The 22,603-nt window shown below is 40.3% G+C and overlaps 2 protein-coding genes across 3 annotated transcripts in view; both read left to right on the top strand.

Annotated features, from left to right (window-relative positions):
• LOC111216326 (ectonucleotide pyrophosphatase/phosphodiesterase family member 1-like) overlaps positions 1-9,281 on the top strand; it is a 30,534-nt gene extending 21,253 nt beyond the window's left edge. The window contains exons 15-23 of the mRNA XM_022737826.1: positions 309-396; positions 1,030-1,214; positions 2,041-2,080; positions 2,187-2,347; positions 3,883-4,018; positions 4,739-4,813; positions 6,096-6,228; positions 7,330-7,474; positions 7,626-9,281. Of these exons, the coding sequence (XP_022593547.1) occupies positions 309-396; positions 1,030-1,214; positions 2,041-2,080; positions 2,187-2,347; positions 3,883-4,018; positions 4,739-4,813; positions 6,096-6,228; positions 7,330-7,474; positions 7,626-7,778 (1,116 nt within the window). The 3' untranslated portion in view covers positions 7,779-9,281. The remainder of the gene's footprint in view (positions 1-308; positions 397-1,029; positions 1,215-2,040; positions 2,081-2,186; positions 2,348-3,882; positions 4,019-4,738; positions 4,814-6,095; positions 6,229-7,329; positions 7,475-7,625) is intronic.
• A 220-nt stretch (positions 9,282-9,501) lies between these two features.
• sytl3 (synaptotagmin like 3) lies at positions 9,502-20,474 on the top strand. Of its 2 annotated transcripts, none has more exons than XM_022737828.1 (13): positions 9,502-9,522; positions 12,850-13,108; positions 13,519-13,734; positions 14,960-15,027; positions 15,743-15,794; positions 15,910-15,976; positions 16,070-16,142; positions 16,551-16,678; positions 17,179-17,301; positions 17,525-17,694; positions 17,807-17,903; positions 18,011-18,181; positions 18,737-19,254. In XM_022737828.1, the coding sequence occupies exons 2-13, from the start codon at positions 13,011-13,013 to the stop codon at positions 18,887-18,889; spliced, it is 1,416 nt and encodes a 471-aa protein (XP_022593549.1). In that variant the 5' UTR covers positions 9,502-9,522; positions 12,850-13,010; the 3' UTR covers positions 18,890-19,254. The 2 variants fall into 2 exon arrangements, with proteins under 2 accessions (XP_022593549.1, XP_022593548.1); XM_022737827.1 differs by lacking the exon at positions 9,502-9,522 and adding an exon at positions 20,107-20,474 and having other exon boundaries at positions 12,963-13,108; positions 18,737-18,812.
• The last annotated feature ends 2,129 nt before the right edge of the window (positions 20,475-22,603 follow it).

Raw genomic sequence — 22,603 nt, 5'->3', positions numbered from 1 at the left:
TTACAAACAGCAGAGGAGAAAGGCAAAGTGTGCTTGAAATAGACAGTTTACACACCTGCAAATATCTCCAGGTCCCACCTAACCAGTGACTTTTCCCAGAATATAAATCCTTAACTTCAAGGTTACGTGGGGTCATTTTACTGCTTTAGTTCACTTCAAATATTTACACATGGCCTAATCATGGTATTGAGTGTTTGACGTCTTGTTATTTACAGTTTAAATGAAGGTTTCAAGTTGTGCAATGTTGTTTGAATACTCCAGAAACACAAATGAGTGTCAGTATATTAATGTGTATTTGATTTTCCCAGGCAATCTTCATCGGCTATGGTCCAGGATTTAAAAACAAAACTGTTGTGCCGCCTTTTGAAAACATTGAACTTTATAACGTCATGTGTGGTAAGTTGCTTTGTTAGAGTATTAGTTGACTCTGACTCTAGTTGAAACTGAATGTTTAATTAAACTGTTTGTTTTTTTCCAGCAACACAGAAAACGGTGTATAGCAACAGATCTATTGCTGTTCACAATTCTAGTTTTAGTCATCGTCTTCCTCTCAGTCATGAAAGCTGAACAGAACTGCACTAAATTTCCATTTGTTGCCTGCAGCAAAAAATGGTCGCCATATCAACCAGATTTAAGAAAAGTAAACTGCATTGAAACTCGCAAAATAAGCATCAGCATGTTACGAGAGTGTGTGTGTGTGTGTGTGTGTGTGTGTGTGTGCAGTGAACTGTCACTAATGATTTACTAAAAAAGAAAAACGTAAGAAGGAAATGAGTGAGTGCTCGCCTCAAAGATTCTTAAAGGATTTCAAGACACTTGATATAAAGCCCACCAGTTGAGCCTGTTCCTTCCCTTTTTCCTAACTGCACCTCTGTATCTGTGTGATGAGGCCAGTGAATAAAACAGCGTTGTAACTGACAGAAATCTACAATGAAAGGTTGTAAAACGTTGTAAGACAGGTTGTACTACCGTCCCTCGTAGTTTCTGAAATTTATGCCCTCTTTTTTTTAATCTCTCTTCTTCCTCCAGATCTCCTCGGTATCCGTCCCGCTCCAAACAACGGGACTCACGGCAGTCTGAACCACCTCCTGCAGCATCCAGTCCACCCTCCAGTTCACCCAGCGCAGCTCTCCCATGAAACCCCCTGTGAGGCCAGTGACCCCGTCCCCACTGACGACCTGCAGTGCACCTGTACGTCCCAAAGCAAGGCAGCGGTATGTGCTAACAAGCTATTGAGGTCATGTGTTTGTTTTTAACCATAACAGCGTTGCAGGCCTAGGGATGTCAGTGTCCGTTGATCAGTGTCATTCTCGGTGCCCACTGGATGAGCTCTAATAACTTTGGTCATTTCCTTGAGACTTCAAGAGGTTAACACTTGTGGTTTGCGGAGTTTAAATGTCTCAACAATTTTTGAATGGATTTCCATGAAGAGTCATCAGAAGGAAACCGTACCTGCAACCTCATCATAAAAGTCAACATCCGAAGTCTGCAGAGCAACATCTGGATAAGCCAGAGTCATTTGCCAACTGTTAAAGCTTGAGTGTGGAAATATTCAGCTTTGGGGTGGTGTGGCAGCTGGGAAACATTGCACAGAGGGAGGGAAGAATGGGTTCCAGAAAATATCAGCAGATTCTGGATGCAAATGTCCTGCAGTCTGTGAAGAAAGTGAAACTGAAAAAGGTCTGGCTTCTGCAACAGCAAACCTCCAAAAATCCACCGTGAACTACTCAACACAAGCTGAAGCTTTTGGAGCAGCGCTAGGAGGGAAGAACATCATTGAAACTCTGTGGGTAAATCTAAAACATGCCGCGTGTGCAGGACAGCCTAAAAATATATGGGAACCTGAAGTGATCTGCAGGAAGAGAGAAAAGAAGAGAAAGTCTGTTTTTTTTTTAAGCTTAGATATCTGCCAAAGGTGTGGAGGTGGGGGTTCATGAATAAGAAGCAACATTGCATTAACCTTTTGAAGAAAGGCAGCAGGGGCTGTGTGTACTTCTTTGCCTAAAACTTTATTAACAAGAAGTGTGTGTTTCTTTTCAGGAGACGGATATGTACAGACGTCTCATAACGACCAGTTCCAGTCAGTATCTTTTTGTTTGCTGGTTTGTTTGTTCGTTTGCATTTACAATGTTTTTTTTTTTTTTCTTTTGTGTGACGTTCTTTTGTGTGATACATTTCCCCTTTAGGTGCTAAAGTCAGCTTACGTCGCCTCCACCATCCTTTCGGCACCCCTCGGGTCGTCCAAGCAGGCGCCAACTTTTGTCTCCTGCACCACTCTGACTACCTCAATGGATACAGCAAAGACCGCCTCATGCCCCTCTGGGTGTCGTACACCATCCAGCCTCTGGTGAGTGAGTCCGCTGCTTGGAGCTGTCTTCTATCTCTAAACATAGCCTGTTTTCCAGGCTATATTTCTTCAGTGGTTTGGGTTTGGCAGTCGATTGTAAGAGGTTGTTTAGGATCTGAAACCTTTCTCTAAGCAGCTGTTACTCATCCTCTCGGCTCATGTCTTTCTCATTACGTGGTTGAACTTTAGTGAAAATCATGACCTCAGGCAGAGCGATACATTCCCAGGAGAGCTTACACTGTTATGCTTTACTGTCAGAATGATAGAGCATGTGAGGATGTAGATTTATTTTCATTCAAGCTCTATTCAAATACAGTACAAGCTAAATATGGTTTGTACTGTATTCACTTTGGCTTGAAAGAACCATGGTTTACATTGTGTTTTGTTTTATAACATACAGTGTTCTGCTCATCCCACTTGCACACCCACAGATAACTTCCATGTCACAGCTTGTCAAAGTTAACATCTCTATTCAAGCTAGTCTGCCTGCTACAAAATAAGTTCATCAATGAAAAGCGTGAGGCCGTGCTGCTCATCTGCCCTCAGAACAAGCTTGCGTTTTCTAGTCTTGTTCAGGATGTTGGAAATGTGCATAGCTTTAAATGCTGCATTTTATCTGCCTGTAATCAGGGACAGAACATTTTTTAACTTTTTATTGTACCAATCTGTAATTTTCAAATAATTTCACAATATTTCACAATAAGATTCCTGGAAAGAGAATTTGTATATAAATTAGTTGTAATTAAAGGGAAAATAAATGATTGCCCCTGAAAGAAAATCTTCGTTTAAGCCCAAGAAATTATTTCTTCAAAGAAACCTCTACATCATTCAGTCCTGTCTGTCCTGCTGTGTCTGTGAATGTTAGGGCTCAAGTGAAATGATGTTCCTTAAAAGAGCTACTTCTAAGTTTCCAGCAATAGCATTAACAGCTGTTAACTTACCAGTCGTTAACTTAGTCACAACATTGCTCACCAATCAAACTTCATTCTTTTACTCACCAAGAGCTGCCAATAGAAAGCAACGCCAGTGTTACATCTTGTCTGTGTCACGTCTTTTCTTCTACTGAAGTTAGCACGCTAACCAGCTAGCCGCGGTTCGTGTCGTCACTTTTCGATAGCGACTCACTGTAGCCTCCAATCTGCCCCGAAGAGGTAGCGCTGCTCAGAGGGCATGTTATAACCTCTTGTCTTGTAAACACAACAATGGCCAAAGCTCTTGTCAAGTGACAGTCACCGCCACCTGCTCCTGGAGAGAACACACATTTTTTCCCTGTGATTGGTACCAAATTACATCCTTAGTGTTACTGAATTCAAAAGTATCACATTTATTCCCCAAAATGTAACATTTTCTTTTATGAGGGGAGTGAGATGAGACTATTGTTGTTAGAGAGCTCTTCAGACAGAGAATGCGATGCCCTTGCTGACCCACAAACACAGGCGGAGCCAAATCAAGCCAAGTGATCTTACACAACTCCCAGAGAGTTGGCCTGAAGTCCCACTCCACACTGTTCACCACTGACTGATCCTCTCTCTCAGACTGGAGCCCGACCTCTGAGCCCAGAGTTGGAGGCGTGTGTTCGTGCTGACGTCCGCATCCCACCGGCCGCCAGCCAGCTGTGTCTTCGCTATAGAAACAACTCCTATCTGTCCTATGGCCTGCTGCATCCCCCCAGTGAGTGTGTGTGTGTGTGTCCATGTGTACGTGTGTGGTAGTGGGGGTCACAGCTCTTCGTCCCCAGCTGGGTGTTGAATTCAAGTTGACGTGTTTTCAGAGCCACATTCTCATGTAAAAAATGCAACCGTGCTGTAGGGCTGCAACAGAGAAAATGTCCCACCCACCCCCCCACCCCCCCCAATTGAGACACTGTTGATTCACTGTATTTCTAATGAAGTCATGGTCGCAGGTGGCTCCACATGAGGAAGTGACAGAGTGAAAGAGAGAAGTAAAAGCTCCCCTACAACAGTGTTAAAGTCACACTCACCAAAATTAGACATTTTATCTTGATCGTCACTCTGATCAAGTGTGACTTGTGCAGTTCAGTGACCTTAGAGCACCAATTATTAGTCGATTAACAGGTTAGTCGACCACCATGAAACTAATTCACAAGTATTATGACAATTTATTAATCATTTATTATATTTTTTAAGCAAAAAATGCCAAGCAGTCTTTTGCAGTGTGAGAATTTGTGGAGTTTCTTAGTTTTTTTCGTTGTAAAGTGATTGGGGGGATTAATTGATTAATCCAAAAAATAATAAGCAGATTTTGAATCGAACATGTTAAGCTTTAGCCAGTAAAGCTTTATTCCTTATTTTCACCGTAAACATCAGATTTTTGCAACATGCCATAAGTGTTTTAAGTAGCTGACACGTTCCCATCTCTCATTTTTTACAGATCTGACTGTCGACGGACCTGAGACTGACTCTTTAATCACGAGCAATATGGCACCAATGTTCCCTGCATTTAAAGGTGGGTCAGTCTTTCAAATATTTATTGGCTGCTGGTTTTTCTGGCTGCATCCAAAGCTGGAAATGTGAGTCCTGGTGATGAATGAGTTAAAATAAAATCCCAGATCTGTCAGAAGGGGTTCATCTGCCAGCTGGATGAAAGAGCTTTTGAGCTGAACAATTTAATTAACTAGTGACCTGAAAAGGTTACTCTGGATCCCAACTAGACATGACGCCACGCTGTTTTGTGAAATTGTTAAACACTCAAGTTTTCCGAGAGCAGGTATTGTGGTTCGCCTGCTCTTGTGAGCCAATTTTTATTGCTCAATATTATACTTTTCAAAGCTGATTTCCTAAAAACAGGCTATATTTTTAACCCAATTGGTTCTTAAATATACATAACAGGAGTCCAAAGATCTAACCGCTGTGATTATATGGGACTACTGTACTTTAATTTAGTTGAGCGCTTTCTGTAAAGTACAATTAAAGGTTTAGTCAGGGGATGTTTTCCAGAGTTAATCCCGCTGCCATCCTGCTGCAGACGCCGCAGTTTCCTTCACAATAAGATTCAGTTTAAAGGTGGTTTAGTTTTCAAAGTGATTGAGCCGACTCACCAAACTGTGCTCGAAACAACACAGTCGATTAGATCCCACATGAAATCTCTTGTGTTTTAAATGGTTGAGGTTGTATATGAATTTAACTGTTGGTTCCCTCCCTTGATTTTTGTGCTTTTGCTCATACACATGTGTTGCTTAATTCTGCCTTAAATCCTTTGAGGATTATGTCTGTACCTGCACATACTACACACTATTACAAAATCACCTGTGTCATTTGTGAAAGTATGTGTGGCTCAACATGACGTGAAAATGCCGTGGCCTGCACAGCTGCATGAATGAGCCATGCATTTGTTGAAACTTGTTGATTGTGTTGGGGGGGGGGGGTTGATTCATTAAGGAGTTGTTTTAGCCAACACAGCTTTGGTTGTGTTTCCACTGGGGCCACACATGCTGTAGATGGAAACTCTTTCTCACTTGTATGAGCTACCACTGGTAGAAACACCTCCTCTAAATACTGTAGAGTGTATCTGTTGGAAACCTAAATATAAATCAGCTAACAGATGCTGCCCCCTGGTGGCACATTACTTCTTATACACTGTGTATGACCCTTCCTGCAGGGATCATTTCCACATTAAAATATATTTTCCTTTTATTTCTACATTTAAATCACATGCATATTATTATCAGTTGTGTATATATTGGTGGAGTACTAACATGTTTTTTTGTGTGTATTCTTTCTAACCGCAGATGTTTGGACCCATGTCCATGATGTCCTGCTTCCAATGTACTCACAACAGCTGAACGGAGTCAACGTCATGAGCGGGCCGATATTTGATGAAGACTTTGACGGAAACGTTGATGCATTCAAACCAATCTCAGGGTAAATGAGTCAATCAATCAGTCAATTAGAGGTGCAGCCAACAATTAGCTTTATTTATCAATGAACAGGATATTTATTGATTTAGTAATGATAATTCTTATGACAAATGAGCGTCGTATCAGATGGATCTATTAAACAAACTATCCGAAAGTCGAAGATGTTCAGTTTAGTATCACATGTAAAGAAAATTCGCTAATTCTCACTTTTCAGAAGCGAGGGACAGTGAATATTTGCTATTTATTATAATCAATCAGCAATATAAGTTAATATTTATTTTGGAAATGCAGCTCAGAATCTGCTGTCCTCTTAAAAAATACTTGGTTGAAAAATGCTTTGACATGATGTAAGGGTTAGAGAAGAAAGAGGAATCTTAAGTCATCTGTCTTGAGTAAATTGTGGTTGATAATGAAACAGGTTTCAGTTTCCCACGAATTCCTGCAGATGTAAATACTTAAATCTCAGAGCTTGTGATGGCATCAAGTAGACCAGACACATACACATGTACACATTTGGAAATGGAGGATTTTGTCAAGATCTCTTTTCGTCACGAATTACTCTATTTAGCTTTGTGTCATGAGCTCAGTAAACTTTCCAGAAATATTCGCTCTTATGAGGAATTATACTGGGCCATTACATTAGTATTTATGCTGCGTTTACCCTCTCAACACTGCTACATTAAAGGCCCTGAATGCATTTCCTCAATCAGCTTCTTACTTTAAACAGCCAGTTCCTACACGAACAAACGGTTTTCTGCCAAAGTTGGAGCAGTTTTAGTTGTTTCACTTGAGACGTCTCTGTCTCTCTTTTGTTTCGTCTGAATTCCACTCTGTTGTTTGAGTGGGTGGGACTCAGTTTCAAAATTATCTTATTGTGGCTAAGGGTTTGTTTTTGATTTTTACTTAAGCTTGGTTGTAGCAAAAAATACTTTGAAATAATAGATAATTTGAAACCACATTTTCATCAGTTTTAACATAACCAGCGAACCTGCAGTTTTGACCAATCCTCCATCAGCTTAGGTTTTATAAATGAAAGTATTCGGGTTGTTTTTTTTCTGCACGCATCACAAGTTAAAATGAGAGCTGTGATCTCTGGTCTCTCCAGGAATGAGGCTCCCGTCCCGACACATTTCTTCGTGATCTTAACCAGCTGTGGCAACTCGACCTTCAGCCCCGTCAACTGCCAGGGACCGCTGCAGGCGAAGTCCTTCATCCTGCCCCACAGACCTGACCACACAGAGAGCTGTGCTGTGAGTAACACCACAACCACGTCACTCTACTTCTGTGGAAACTCGCTGACAAATCCCACAGTGGAAATAATGATCAGACCTGATAAGTTTTTAATAGATTTCCCTTTCTCTTCATTCCTCCTCCTTTTCCCCTCTTTTTATCTCTCTTCAGACCGGGTCGGACTTGACGTGGGTGGAGGAGTGGCTACATTTTCACACCGCCCGGGTCCGAGACATCGAGCTCCTGACCGGACTGAGCTTCTACCACGACAGGTTATCAGTGGAAGAGACGCTACAGCTCAAGACGTTTCTACACACTGCGTAAAATCAGAGACATTATCAAAGTAAAGTTTAAATTTCCAAAGGAAGCCCTATTGGTCTGCACAGCAGGCCTCTGTCTATGTGGACACACAGTTAACCTGCTCTCAGCGGGTTTAACAGGTGCCTCACCTATAAACATTTCCTGTTTTCAGACCATATTAATCCCAACGTCCATCCATTTTTTTAGAAAAAAAAAAAAAGTGTAATATATCTGATTCCAATTTTACAATTATTCAATGTGTGAAAGCCATGCATTTGTTTTCGATCGTGTTTTTAAAGACGGCTGTACAGAGAAAAGTCAGAGGGTGTTTTTATAAATGAGGCTTTGAACCAAAGACAACGTCACATCCGCTGAATGACTTTCCTCACATGGGACTAAAACAAAAAGGGAAAAGGAAGCATTTATCGAAGGAAGAAGTATTTATACCACAGATTCTTTTATTTCAGGAAACGCTGATGATCTGGAAACATATACGTCTGCTGTTTTTTTTTGTTGGGGGGGGGGGGGGGGTTATTTTTTATTGAGGGAATCCTGCCACACATCTGGACAACTAACTGCAGCTGCAGGACACACACCCAATGACAATTTAAGAAAGAAAATAATAAGTTTTGCTTCTCAATAAGAAATTGTTTTGACGTTTTCACCTGCCAAATGTTGATTGTTGTTATTGTATTTCCTTTACACAGCACCAATGTTGTTCTTAGTATTGTGTAAATTTTTGGTTAATGACATTTAATAAGAGATAATTATTCAGTTGAGTGTGTGTGCGTGTGTGTATGTGTGTGTGCACGTATGTATGGACCGATATGTGATTATTAGTTTGCCCTTGGGCACAGACGTGTAAAACCCCCACCGCCACCTCTCCGACACAGGAGCCTGACACCCAGACTGAAAGAGACACAAAATGACTGTCATTTCACATCTTTTTGAGTGTGTGTGTGTGTGTGTGTGTGTGTGTGTGTGTGTTGTGTCTGTCTTTGTGGTCGTTTTACAACTTTTTGTGGACACTTTGAAGTCGTTTTTTTCTATCTCTCCATGGCTGTTTGTGTCTTTTTTTACTGCTTTTGTGCCTCTTTGTTGTCATTTTGCCTCTGTGGTGGTTTGTGTCTCTTTGCGGTCGTTTTGTAGTCGCTCTCTTCTTTGTGCGCGTCTGTGTCAGTGACGTTCTGCAGGTGAAGCAGAACTCTCAGGTTCTGAACTTTAGTATGTAGTTGTAGAGATGAGAGCTGAGAGATGAAGAGAGGTTGTCTGCGCCCGGCGTGGTCTGTTCAGTAATCTGTCCGTGACTGTGTGTGTAAATGTGTGTTTGTGGTTATTATTTGTGGGATCAACACACTCTTTGTTCAGTCTTTGATTTGCCACTTCACAGCAGCTGTTTGCAAATAATTTGTGCAAAATGAAAAACTCAGATTTAGGTATTTCCATTATGTTATATATTTTTTTCCAGTACTGTCAGAAGTGGTAGCTATGGACAAATACACAATTTCATATAAAATCTCTTCTATACTGACTGTGTGGCTTCAGTTCTTTGCAATTCTTTGTTTGACTGCAAACACACTCTCTTCACACTTACAGCGGAGCAAAATATGAATTATAACCAATCAGCAGTCGCACTCTTAACCGTCTCCAGACTGCAACTGTATGTGTGAATGCACAAGGAAGGAAACTGAGCTCTTAATGTTCTCTTCAGTAAATGCAGCAGCGACTTCCTCTGGCTGACCAAACCGGTGGTGCAGGGAGCCTGAAGGTAAGACCTTGCAGCTTGTTCGCTCTGCACCTCTTTATCTTTGCAGTGACCTATTTCTCATGTCTCAAACCAGAGCTTGTTCTCTGTTTCGACGCTGATGTAAGATGGGCTCGATTGTCACATTATTATTCAGACATTGCGGTTGAGATGTAGCAACGAATGAGGAGAGTTGAGTAAAATGTTCTTTGTAATTACAGCTCTTTTTTTTTAGTCAAGTGAGAAATCCTGTGATTTCTTTTAAAGTGAATGCACTGTATGAGTGGAAATTTCCTTTTCTCCTTATTTGCCTGCAAACATTGTGCTGGCTGCATCAGGTGTATTGACATTCGGCATTGTTGTGTAACATGACAAGAGCATTTATGTTTATAAATCTGTACATGTGGAAGAAAATATGATCATATTCATAACTTCAGGTTTGATTCATGTGTCTCAAGTGCAACTTACCTGAATTATTATTTTTATTTGTATGAATGTTTGGAAGCCGGTGTCTCTCAGAGCAGTATAGTGAAAGTGAAACACATATACTGTTGGTCATTGGTGAGTTTCTTTGTATTTCTTAACTTTACTGAGCTTCTTTTTGACTGACATGAAATTGCAGAGTTACTGTAAAGAATTTCACGCTGCTTAAAACTACATGGAAACCAACGCAGTGCAGATAAATTGTGTGTGTGTGTGTTTGTGTGTGTGTGTGTGTGTGTGTGTATGTGTGTGTGAGAAAGAGCGCGTGTGGCCATAACATGGGTTTTTAGTTTAAATTTGCCTGTGGTGATCGGTCTCAGCTGACCCGATGTGCGTAGTCATTCGCAAAGGTCTTCCAGGAAGCTCTGCTCTGGGTGGGAAACATCGTATGACTGTTTTGGTCTTTCACACGCCATTCAGATGCCATATTTGGGTCCTAGTTTAATCAGTCAGGTGTCCTTTACTGTCACTGCTGTGGTGGGCTGATATGGTTTCCCACCTTCTCTTCTCGGATGTGAACTCAAACCTCGCCACTAAACCACGGACAGCCTGAATCATTATGGTCCTTTGCATAGTTGAGGTAAGTATGAAATGACTGGGCTTGCATTGCTGAAACGATGATCAGCCTCCTATCAAACTGTCAACCTGATTTGAGGGATGTGAGTCATCAAATGATGCATCAAATCACAGACAAGCACGAGGAAATGCCCCTTACATCACAACCTTTCTCTAGCACCATCTTGCCTCATTGATATTCACAAGAATCCCTTCAGGCATGGTGCACATCAGCAGAGGACAGATAACAGCTGTGTCCCTCTGTGAGCCATGAGGCCTAATTGCAGCTGATTGTGTTCTCTGGCCTCCTGGCAGCTGTGGATAGTGACAAGAACAGGCTCTTATCTCCCACCACAGGCTGGCATTCAGCTATTCAACAGGCCAGTTCCTCTCTACTCCCAGTGCTTCATTTGTCTAATACTGAGGAGGGAAATGATTGATGCAGATTAACATGTGCACTATTTATAAATGGGATCTACTTATAAGTTGAATAAGAACTGAAAAGAAAAGTTTGACAGTTAGTGGAAATACGTTGATTTGTTTTCTTGAAGAGTAAGATGAGAAGATCGACATCGCTCTCATGTGCGTGTGTAAAATTGTGCTTAGCATCAAGGCTGGTATCAGGAGGGAAATAAAGCAAGCCTAGCTCTGTCTAATGGTAACAAAATCTATCAGCAACTTATGAAACTGCTTCATGGATGCACAAGAGACCAGAGGATGGAGAACAGAGACTGATGGACAATGACAGACGTAACTGAAGTTCCTTGTGAGTTCTCAGTTAAACCAGAAGTACAAGGCACACTCTGCGACAGACATAGTCTTTATTTTGTTCATGAATCTCCTGGGCCCTTAGATTCCAGTCACAGAGAGTCACTGCAAATGAGATATAACGTGTTCATTAACAAGCTTTAGAAGTGGTGGGTCAATTTTGTTACCTTTGGACGGAGCCACGTTTGCTGTTTCCCCATGTTTCTGGTCTTTACACTAAGCTATGATAAGCTAAGCTATGCTAACCGCCTGCTGGCTGCAGCTTCGTGTTTCACTATCGACAAGGAAGTTCCCAACCTTTTCCAACTCATGATCAACTTGAAAATCTCCAAAATGTAGGCGGCCCACATCCGACCCCGTAATAATGCGGAGACCAAATAATGCGTTCGCAGAGCACTTTTTTATTTCATTGATAACAGTTAAACATTCAAGATGAAACTGAAAGCAGGAGAAGCTCACTTTTTTCTTTTTCTTTTTGATGGGGGAGATAACTTGTCTAATCACCGTCTTTCTCTTTACTCTTTCCTTTGAATTCTTCCTGTTGCTAACCAGCTTTCCATTTTGAGGCTCCATTTTTTGCCATGGATGTAATAATCTAGTGCGCAAGTATACAATGTGGTCAGCATCATTGGCATCCTACCATTGGCTTATTACAGAGTTTTTCAACATTATTTTTTAATGTTTTTAAAGATCATTTCATTTTAAAACATGTGAAAACCTTATATGTATTTTTATTTTTTTCATGATTACATCTAATTTCCCAAATTGTTGAACTATTCCTGATAATAAAATAAAAAGCATTTCAGTCTGTATGGTATTTGCATTTCATAAAACAGACCTCTACTCCTCTTTTTGACAGAATGATGAGCTTCCTCTGCTAACAATGCATTTTTATTCAGTTGAATAAGATTTATTAATAAATAAATAGACTTAGTTAGAAATACGTCTACTGACCTTCAAAAGAAAAAAGGGGGAAAAAAAGAAACTAGAACACAGACACACGTTAGCCATCAATAATGCAAGGGTTGGCATTTGGTTTGTTTTGCAGCGCTGCCATCAGTGAAGCATCACTGCTCTTACTGCAGCTGAGGAAGTGGTGGTGTTTGATTCAGGAGAAGGGGCTGGTTACTGAGGAAAAAACCAAGAGACAGACAGGAGAGGAAGATGATGACATATTGGTAGTGTGAGAATAGCTGTGGCGACAGAGCTTAAAATATTGCTCAAACGAAACTGTGTCTTTGTTTCAGGTGTCATCAGATCCTGTGCTGCTCTGCCTGACTAACCTCCTGCGTCATCAGGTAGCAGATTTGTAACTCCTCACTTGCCTTTAGAGAGAAATATATTAGAAGATGGCATTTCCGGGGCTACTGGGGTAGAGTGAGGTTTCATCATCCAAGTGGAAATACTACCACTAGATGTATATCTGCTCAGGAGGTCTACATCCTGCTCTGACGCAGCTGGAGACTCAGAGGACATCACAATCAGGAGAGGGGATCTTGCTGTAGCAGCACGTAGAGTAATGTTTTCTATCTTTCACTCTTTCAGCGCCAGAAGACCAGAAGAGGAGGTCTGAAGCTGGGTCCAGTAAGGGGGAGTGTTCAGGGAGGAGAGAAGGAGGAGACAGTAACAAAAAGGAGACAGTGAGGCAGAGAGGACAGACAGAGAGAAGAAAGGCAGTGATAGCAACACACGATCAGAGACAAAAGATGGATTTAAATTTACTTCAAGCTCTGGAAAGAGAAAGAGTACTGGAGGTTCTTCGGAGAGACAAGCAGCTGCGTATCATTGAGGAGGACAGGATCAGGTGAGTCATTTTACATCACTTTCATATGTGCTGTGACAAATTTACTTCTGGGAATCCCTCTCAATGATGCTGAGAGGAGGCTGAACTATCTGATCTCAGTGATCCTAACGAAGCAGCAGACAATGTAAACTAGAGGTGGTCATATTGCCAGAAAAATATGCTTTTTTCTGTAACCGAAACCTGTGTTAGTTTGGTGTCTAATACTTTTAGCTGTGTGAAGAACATTTAAATAAGTCTACTGACTTGCAAAAGTTAAAAAACCAAACTAGTTTGTTTGCTTCTGTGGGCTACAGTATATTCTATTTGTAGTACAGCCTAAGTATAGTTTAAGCGTCACACGCCAGTAGTGACGGAGGTGAAGTTTTTCTTTGTAACACTGGCAGTTAAAGGTGCCCCTTCTCTCTTCTCAGGAGGATGAAGTACGAGCTCCAGGAGCTTCGAAGGAGAGGTGCCAAGAGTTACTCCCGGCAGTACGGCGAGCGGACCTGCGCCCGCTGCCAGAGGCCTCTGGGAAAGTTCTGGAACTCGGGCGCAGTCTGCCGCGGCTGCAGCCACCGGATCTGCAGCAGGTGCCGAGTAGGTGTAGGAACAGCTGACTGGAAGTGCACGGTCTGCCACGCCTACAGGTACAGGAAAGATGCTAAACCACCTGCTTAATGCAAAGAGAGCTGAAGTGTTTGAGTCAGTGGTGCTCCGGTCACAGCACAAAATTACTGTAGAGTGTATGTGTCTGAGGAGAGAGAGATGTGGGCGACAGTTACTACCAACAACTTCCTGTACTGTAACTGTTGCTTCTCACTCTTGGAGATCGGTTTCTGGATTTTTTTCTTTTTGAAAATTTGAATAAGATCATTTCTGTCAACTCTTGATTTGCCCCTTTAAATTTTACATTTTTACTTAAAAAAAACTTTTTTGAAGCTGCTTTGCATGAATTTTTTTTTCTATCATAACAAAATATTAAATGACAAATTTAAAACAATGTGAAAGGGCAGGAATTATCACCTGAATCTGCAGCGCCACTGTTTTGGTTCACGTTCACCCAGAGCTGCAACAATTGATCAAGCTGATCTGGAAAAAAAAATCTTTGGCTCCAGCTTCTAAAATTTGAGGACTTGACTTTGGCTTTGGGAAACTGTGATCTGCACATATTATGTTGTATGCATGCGTATGTTTCTAGTGAAAAAGCTCTCAAAACCCCCTGTGTCTGCTCAGCACCAAGCAGCAAACAGACACAGTTAGTGACTAGTGGAGCGTCTGGCATTTCTTTCAGGAGTTGGTGGAGACCAAAAAACAGAGTTAAACTTACATTCATCATCAAGAGTCCAGAAACATGACTCCAAATGAAAACTAATGTCTTTCTGTAACTGCTGGATGTGAAAATATACAGCTGTTTCCTTACAAATTCATCATGTCAACACAAAAAAGGTGATGACATGTCAATGTTGTGTTTACAACATGCACACGAATGGCCAAAAATCAGTTAGTGCAGGTTTGATATACATAATACATGAGTTACCCCTCTGAAATAAGACTTAAGTTATCTATAATGGGAAATAAAACTTGAGTCAAAAGGGGTTCTCAAGAAGAGATTGTGTGGACGAAGATGTGGTCAGGTCATGATCAGTGCTCGCTATCTATTTTAGTGCTACAGTTTGCGGTCTGTGGCAATCGACAAGGTTAACAGTTACTACCAGCGACGCTTTATGCCTCTGGATATTCTGACTTAACTACTCTCTGAAGTGTGAGAAAGATCATTTCTGTCAACTGTCAACTGAAGGAGGAAATGCATTCTGACGATGTGATTATCTAGTCATTCCTGTCTGCTCAGCACAGTGTTTCTCCTCTCCACAGGGAGGTGAAGATCAGGTCTGGGGAGTGGTTCTTAGAGGAGAAGGCAAGGAAATTTCCGGTCACCACAGGTGTGTTTACAATACGTGCACTGCATGTATTCACAATTGACTTGTTTCGTTTATATTGACTGTTATTTATTATTAATATTCCCTTGATATTATCCAGTTATAAAAAAACATTGAATAATAAAATATGGATGATCCAGGTTATGTTTGTTTAAGTTACTGAATTATTCACTGTGACCATTTTACTCTGTGGTAAAGTATCAGAGACACAGTGGCAATATTTAATCATATGTGTGGAGGTCTGTGACCAATAAGGATATTTAAATGTTTTTACATGTCACACACACACACACACACACACACACTCAAAAAGATGTGAAATGACAGTCATTTTGTGTCTCTTTCAGTCTGGGTGTCAGGCTCCTGTGTAGGAGAGGTGGCGGTGGGGGTTTTACACGTCTGTGCCCAAGGGCAAACTAATAATCACATAATCGGTCCATACATACGTGCACACACACATACACGCACGTACACACACTCAACTGAATAATTATCTCTTATTAAATGTCATTAACCAAAAATTTACACAATACTAAGAACAACATTGGTGCTGTGTAAAGGAAATACAATAACAACAATCAACATTTGGCAGGTGAAAAACACACACATAAAAATATATTTTCTCCTGTCGTCAACTTACCCATGGTGATATCAATCATCATGTGACTTTCACACATGTACTGCCATGTGTCATTCATTTTATTTCTCTTCTTTACAGACAAATATGAAACAGTTGGGGAGAAGCTATTAAAGACCTGTAATGTGCTGAGGTATGATGAATCTTTACGTGTTGATATCAAGTGTGTGGCGCTGCTCTGATTCATTAAACTCAATACTTGAAGATGAACCATAAAGTAAAATGTTTTTGTCCTTATATTTTCACAGTCACATATCAGTTGTGCCACCGACTCCTCCGCCCCATTTGGATCATCAGTTTCTGAGCAGATCTGGGGTAAAGTGCCGACAAAATTCCAGCATTATTTTATGGTAAAAGTGTAAAAATGTATAGAAGTGAGTTTCAATGATTTTGTGTTTTGTTCTGCAGGATTTGAAAAACACAAAACCTTTTACCAAATCAGTGGAGGATCTAATGGTTTCGTTCACAAGTCACATCAAAAGTAAGTTGTCACAAAACAGTCAGTAGTGGTCAACATTTAAGAGGAATTCTTTTGTAAGCAGTGCAACATTTAACATGACAAGCGGTGCGAACATGTGTGAGAAACATCACTTCCTCTGGATTATATCATTATCACAATCTGATCTCTCTCAATGAGCTGAATACATGCAAAGTAGTGACCACAAAGGAAACTTGCCTGAAAATAACAAGAGGCAATAAATAAATAAATAAAAACCCTCTTACCTCATAAAAATCCTAAAAAAACCCCTTTAACGTCTTACCTCATAAAAGTGCTATCATCAGCAGAAGTTGTTTTTGATCATGGTCACAGACAGCAATGACATGCATGACTTGGGGTTTTTTTTTTTTTTTCTCTTCTGAGATTTCTGTGACTCTTTTCTCCACACAGAGATTTCAACTTCTCAAAACGATGTGCGAGGAGACCTGCTGAAAGTTGACAACGGCCGCAAAGGGTCGCGCTTCATCTACAGCACCCAAAAGAGCCTGTCTGACACCGACATCAGCAAAGCATCCCATGTAAGTCGGCTACGGAGCTCATACATACACTCCCACCAAAATCAAGAAGCCGTGAGAGCACAGGGTCTCCCCCCGTTGCCATCTCAAGTGAAGGAAGATTAATTTCAGCTTCATGTACAAAACAGGAAATAAAACTTATCATACATACACTTATCATATCTTACATAAGTCCTGCCATTAGCAACAGACACGGCCACACAGAGGCTGCTTCTTTGTCCCTGCACACCTGTTTAAACCGGGTTGAGGTGGACCTTTCTACACGAGGGCCATTAAAGTAATCTAAGACGTTTTAGTGATCCCTGCTGGTGGTTAGAAGGAATGACAACTTAAAGTCTCAAAGTCTGTGATTTTTTTTTTTTTTTTTTGCACCACAAATTACAGCACCTGGCAAAGTGATAACATAGTTGGTATTGTTTATCAGCCTGAATCCCCTGTGATAGCTTCCATGGTTTTGGTGTGTAAAAGTATAGTAAAGAAAACGATCCCTCTTCTTTTTGCAGCTCTTCAAAGTCCCAAGTCTTCCAAACCTGTTCAAGAAAAACAAAGACAGCGACCAGGAAGGCTCCTCCACCGGGGCAGAAGAAGAAACTTCCTTCAGTTCTGAGTATTCTGGAGGAAAGAGAGTGAGTACAAGCTGACGATGAGAGAGAGAAAAAAAAATCCCCAAGCAACATCCTGTGGTTGAAATGTCAGATTGTGATCATTTCAGCGTCCTAGCTCGTATATAAACTCCCTTTCTTCTGTACTTTCTTTACTACTTTAAGTGAATTGAAGTCTGTCATTTTGTGTCTTTCTTTCTGTTTAAACATAAAATATTAAGCTGCAGCCTGTGTTTTGCTCCCTCAGGGCAGTAACAGCAGCATCAGCACAGAGTACGGCTTCTTTGACATCGTCAGCATAGCAGGAGAGCTGGAGCTGGCTCTGGCCTACAACACCAGAACCTCCTGTCTGGAGATCACGGTTGGCGGATGCAGAAATCTCGCTTATGGAGACGCCAAGAAGAGGAAGTGTCACCCGTAAGGATAATAAATACAGCAAGGGGGAATCACATACAGTATGACGTCATTTTAATGTGTGATACTTTATCTAAACCTCAGCATCCTGTATGTGTTATCTCTCTGTGTGTAGATATGTCAAACTCTATGTGCTGCCGGAAAAGAGCGGCAAAATGAAGACGGCCGTGAAGAGAAATACGACTGATCCGGTTTATAATGAGCTTTTGAAGGTAAAAAGACACAGATGCATTTACCCAGCTATTCTGATAGTTTGGTGTTGTATCATATTTGACTTGGCCAAATTATATATATTTCTCTGTCAATTTTTTTTTTACAGTATCAAATAGAGCGGCACCTGCTGTTTGGAAAGAGACTGCAGGCCTCTGTGTGGCATTCAGGGACCCTGAGAAGGAAGGTGTTTCTCGGTGAGATCCTAATTCCACTGGATGGCTGGAGATTTGAGAACGAAGCCTCCCAGTGCTTCAACTGGTACCCGCTGTGTCCAAAGGTAAAACCAGAGTATTACACTGTCTTATTATACAGATGAGGAGAAAAGTTAAAAGTTCTTACATTATACCGTGTAATAAATATAATATATATACCTTAGGATCAGATTATATTTTAGCCATGCTAGCAGCGTGGCTCTACAGATGGCAGTGTCCATCTGTTGGTCCATCCACCACATTAAGTCCACATTAAGATATCTCGACAGCTTCTGGATGGATTGCCATGAACTTCTGTACAGGAGTTTGTTCCCCAGATGACGTGTCATTATGACCTCTGACCTTTCCTCCAGCACTATCATCAAGTCAAGATTTAGAAAATAATAACGCTGGATATTTTTCTTTAAATTTTCTTTCAATCCCTAATAGTTTTAGCAGTTTTAGAAATATATTAGATTATTTCATGATTATATATTTTTTTTCTATAATGAATTATTCACATTCATTATTCAAAGGGTTTCATGGCGTGATGTATTGATCATTAAATGTGAACATTAAAAACATTAATATGGAAGTTGTCTTATAATTTTTCCTCTTTCTTCAATTTCTGTGTCACGCAGGCTGAGAGTCCAGACGGAGGCGCTATGGAGCAGGACAGAGGAGAACTGCCGGTCAAGCGCAGCTCCATCAGCCAGGGTGAGCTCCTGCGGCTCAGCTCCCTTAAATGTCTCCAAGAAAAAGAGATGCATCTGACTGTTTGCCAGATTAGATAAACCTATTGTATTCTTATTTAATTTATTTAAGAACTTAAGAACTTCTCTCCATTTCAACACGGTGAAAATGTTGCTGATCATCCCCAGGTTTGCAGCAAATCTTGCAAATGGAGAACTGTGCAGTTGTATATGATAAGCACAAAAACATCACATAATGTCAGCTTTTAGAGAGAAGCCGCGACAGCCTTGTGTTTAGCTTACTTTTTTTTTGTTGTTGTTGTTGTTATTTATTTATCTATTTATTTATTTTGACCCTTACTTTCTCAAATCATGCGAAGCATTAAATCTTTAATCTGAAATAAAACATAAATATCACAAAAAGCTACTTTTTAATGTGTTTTTCAGAGAGCCCAGGCAGGGTTTGGATCCCCTGATGCCGTGTCTTGTAGCCCATTGATACATTATATCTGATATTAGGCTTTACAAATAAACTTGATTAAACTTCAGTTGCAAGGTTTCCATCCTCCACCAATGTCATATTACATATGAAAAACAATAAGAATTCACTCAAGAAGAATTCCACGGCTGATATTTTTTGTCTCATAAACAAGAAGTATAGTATAGTTTCTAGTGTTCAATAGTTGCATTAAGAGAGACTCCTAAACTCCAACACCAATATAGGAGATTATAACATATATTCTGGTGTGGCTATCATGTGGTTCAATGTGCCACAGATGTTCTGCATGTGATAACCAACAATTCGAGAGTTGCTGTTCAACTCCTCAACGCTTTTCAAAAAACATAAAATGAGCTTTACAGATAAAAAGACGATAAATAAACATCCACAGTATAAATGATGCTTTTACACGACATGACTTGAAAACAGTGTTTAAAAGGAATAAAACACGCACCGTGTTTCTGCAGCATCAACTCTTGGTTCTTTAACTACAGCACTAGAGGTCAGGAGAACGTCTCTTTTGGACACTTCCATGACAGCCAGAGGTGAACACTGGGCTACATGGCAATGATCGACTAGCTGTCCTTATCAAAGGTGCCAAACACCTTCCCATTAATGCAAACACTAGTCAGGGCACCTGCGTCAGAGTGTAAATACACCTCATTGTGGCCTTGTGTGTCTCTTTGTATGTGCATTTCAGTGTCTGCAGAGGTGTGTTATGTGTGTTCTGGTGTGTGCTTGAGAATGCATTAAAGAGTGGAAGTGTTTAGAAGGCTTGAGGGTGTGTTTATATAGCTATTTGTGTGTGTGTTGTGTTTAGGTGTCTGACTCTGGGAGTAGGCAGAGAGCCTGTCCAGGCGACGCCCATTTCTGAGGGTGAGACCAGGCGTCTCGCCAGCTGCTGTTTGACAGAGTCTCTAGGATGTCTCTCTGAACCTGGAGCCTGGGGACAAAGCCCCTCCTGCCTCTGTGAGGGACACCTGGGAGGGGCTCTAATAGACCAAGACATCCAAGATTTCCTTCCTTCCTTCCTTCCTAATTCTCTGGTAACTCAGCTCTTTCACATTCATAAGCAGTAAATAAACAATTAATTAATGTTTTATATCACACTATAACTTATGTGTAAGCAGGTATAATTTTAGGTGATTAGCAATGTATTAGTCAACAATTACAGCTCCTCCTGTGAAGCACTTGTATTAGTTTATGAATGATTTGTATTTTTTAGGAACATGAATTGTTATGTATCTATTTATTTTATTTGTAAATTTTACTCATATTTATCAATAAAGTATTTATTTATAAAAAATTCTATCCGATAATAAGTGGACCTGGAGTTTTTGTTTAACTTATATGAATTGATTTTTTTTTTTTGCCACTTGCGGGAATAGCTGTAACACTGACATGTCATCACATTATAAAATCAACACAACAAATGTGATAGCAAACAGTTGTTTATTTATAACCAGCAGTAATGGAGCAACATTCATTCATATAGAGTTGTGTACTTCAAGCAACACCTTTCACAATACATGTACATCCTTGGTCATGAACCTTCAAGCTCCACAGATTTAACCCAACCTGTGAATGATTATTTTAGGTGTATAAGCTGTTATAGATCAAATGTTTTATAACACAGTGTAAGATTGTGTATAACCATATATCATTAAAGGAATAGTTTGACATTGTGAGTAGTACACCTATTCATTTGATCTCTTCTTCATGCTAAGCTTAGCTAACCAGCTGCTGGCTGTACAGCAGAGGTCAGCAAGTTGTTGCTGTAGTTGGGGAGCCTAAGTTTTATGGGCCCAATATAAACACATGCCTATATATATATTATTTTTCTTGATGTTAATTTATTTATTTTATTTCATGTTAGAATAAATCAGAGGTCATCTAATTCTCTACAAGAAAGGGAATAAGCTTATTTCCCAGAATATTGAACTGTTCCTTTTAAATATAATTACAGATATGTGAACCATTTATTAACTTTTCATACACCAGTTATGAGTGCTTCATAGTAGAAATTATAATTGCTAAGAAATATTTTAATAAACACTTAACTGCCTCTTCTTTCAACTACATTTTTGTGTTGTGTTCGGTTTTAAACTCAGAATACAGACTATTTTGTTGCCTTCAAGGCATCTTTCAACTCCATTTCCTCTTTAATGTGATGTTCTATCAGAGGAGTCAAGGAGCCAAACATCCATGCAAATAAAATTATCGGGAAAGACACTTAGGTCATGTTTCTAATAAATGAAATTTGGAGCCACGCCCGCCTGTCAGGGGAAGTGGTTGGAGTTATATCAGTGAATGAGCCATCCAGCGTTTCCTCCTGTACAATGAAGCCTTTCTTGTCTCCGTCCGAGCAGCGTGTGAAAGACATGCTCAGTCTCTGGTTTCACAGCTCCATGAAGAAGAAGAAAAAAATGTTCCTGTGGAAGGAACAGTGATGTCACTGACCTGGAATTCTGTGTTAACCCACTCTTCTCCAGGGTCTCCATGGTAACCGGTGTTGCAAACGACTGACACGACTGACAAGCGTCCGTCCGCGTGCCCGTTCTGGCTAAAGTCATCGTCAGGAGAACGTGACGACACTGTACGTCTCTGCCCATTGACAGACTCCGCAAGTCAACTTTAATCGTCTATTTTATTGTTTATTTATTGCAATAACAGTCAGCTAGTCATGATTAATTCAGTGTATGTTACACATGGCACGTGAGTGTATTTTTATAAACTGAGTCATGCAGTAACACAGGCTACGTAAATTTGTAAAGAAATGTGTTTTTAATTCATTTCTTTGACAAACTGAATCACTCTAACATTCAGATTCCTCAAGTCTGGAACGTCCATCTTCTCAAATTCACTACCTGGTCATAAGTATGTGGATACCCAGACTTGATATATGATGGGTGGGTACCACCTTCATCATAAGGCATTATTTACAGAGGTTTTAATAGCTGTTAATAATGGCTTTATTAACGTCATCTTTGTCATAATTGAGCAACTTTTTGGTTGCCAGGTTGGGGAAAATCCACCTACAGCATAGCACTTTGCTAGCGCTCAAATTCATTAGGGAGACTCCAAGACATCAGGTTTGAATTTATAAATCTTAGTAAGTCATCAACAAAGGGGACAGTGTTTCTCACTTTCTGTCATCTTGTATGCACTTGTACATTTTATTAAACCATTATTAAAGAATAATGGGTTTATTGATTTGTAATAATCCATTAGGAACAGTCAGTTACATGTAAATGGTAAATCAATAATAGACAACAACAACCATCATTTATCTATAGTTATAAATATCAATAAGCTCT

Source organism: Seriola dumerili, unplaced genomic scaffold (assembly GCF_002260705.1).
Source record: "Seriola dumerili isolate Sdu_G_001 unplaced genomic scaffold, Sdu_1.0 BDQW01000025.1, whole genome shotgun sequence".
Taxonomy (NCBI): domain Eukaryota; kingdom Metazoa; phylum Chordata; class Actinopteri; order Carangiformes; family Carangidae; genus Seriola; species Seriola dumerili.
This window is presented reverse-complemented; position numbering and strand designations above follow the sequence as displayed.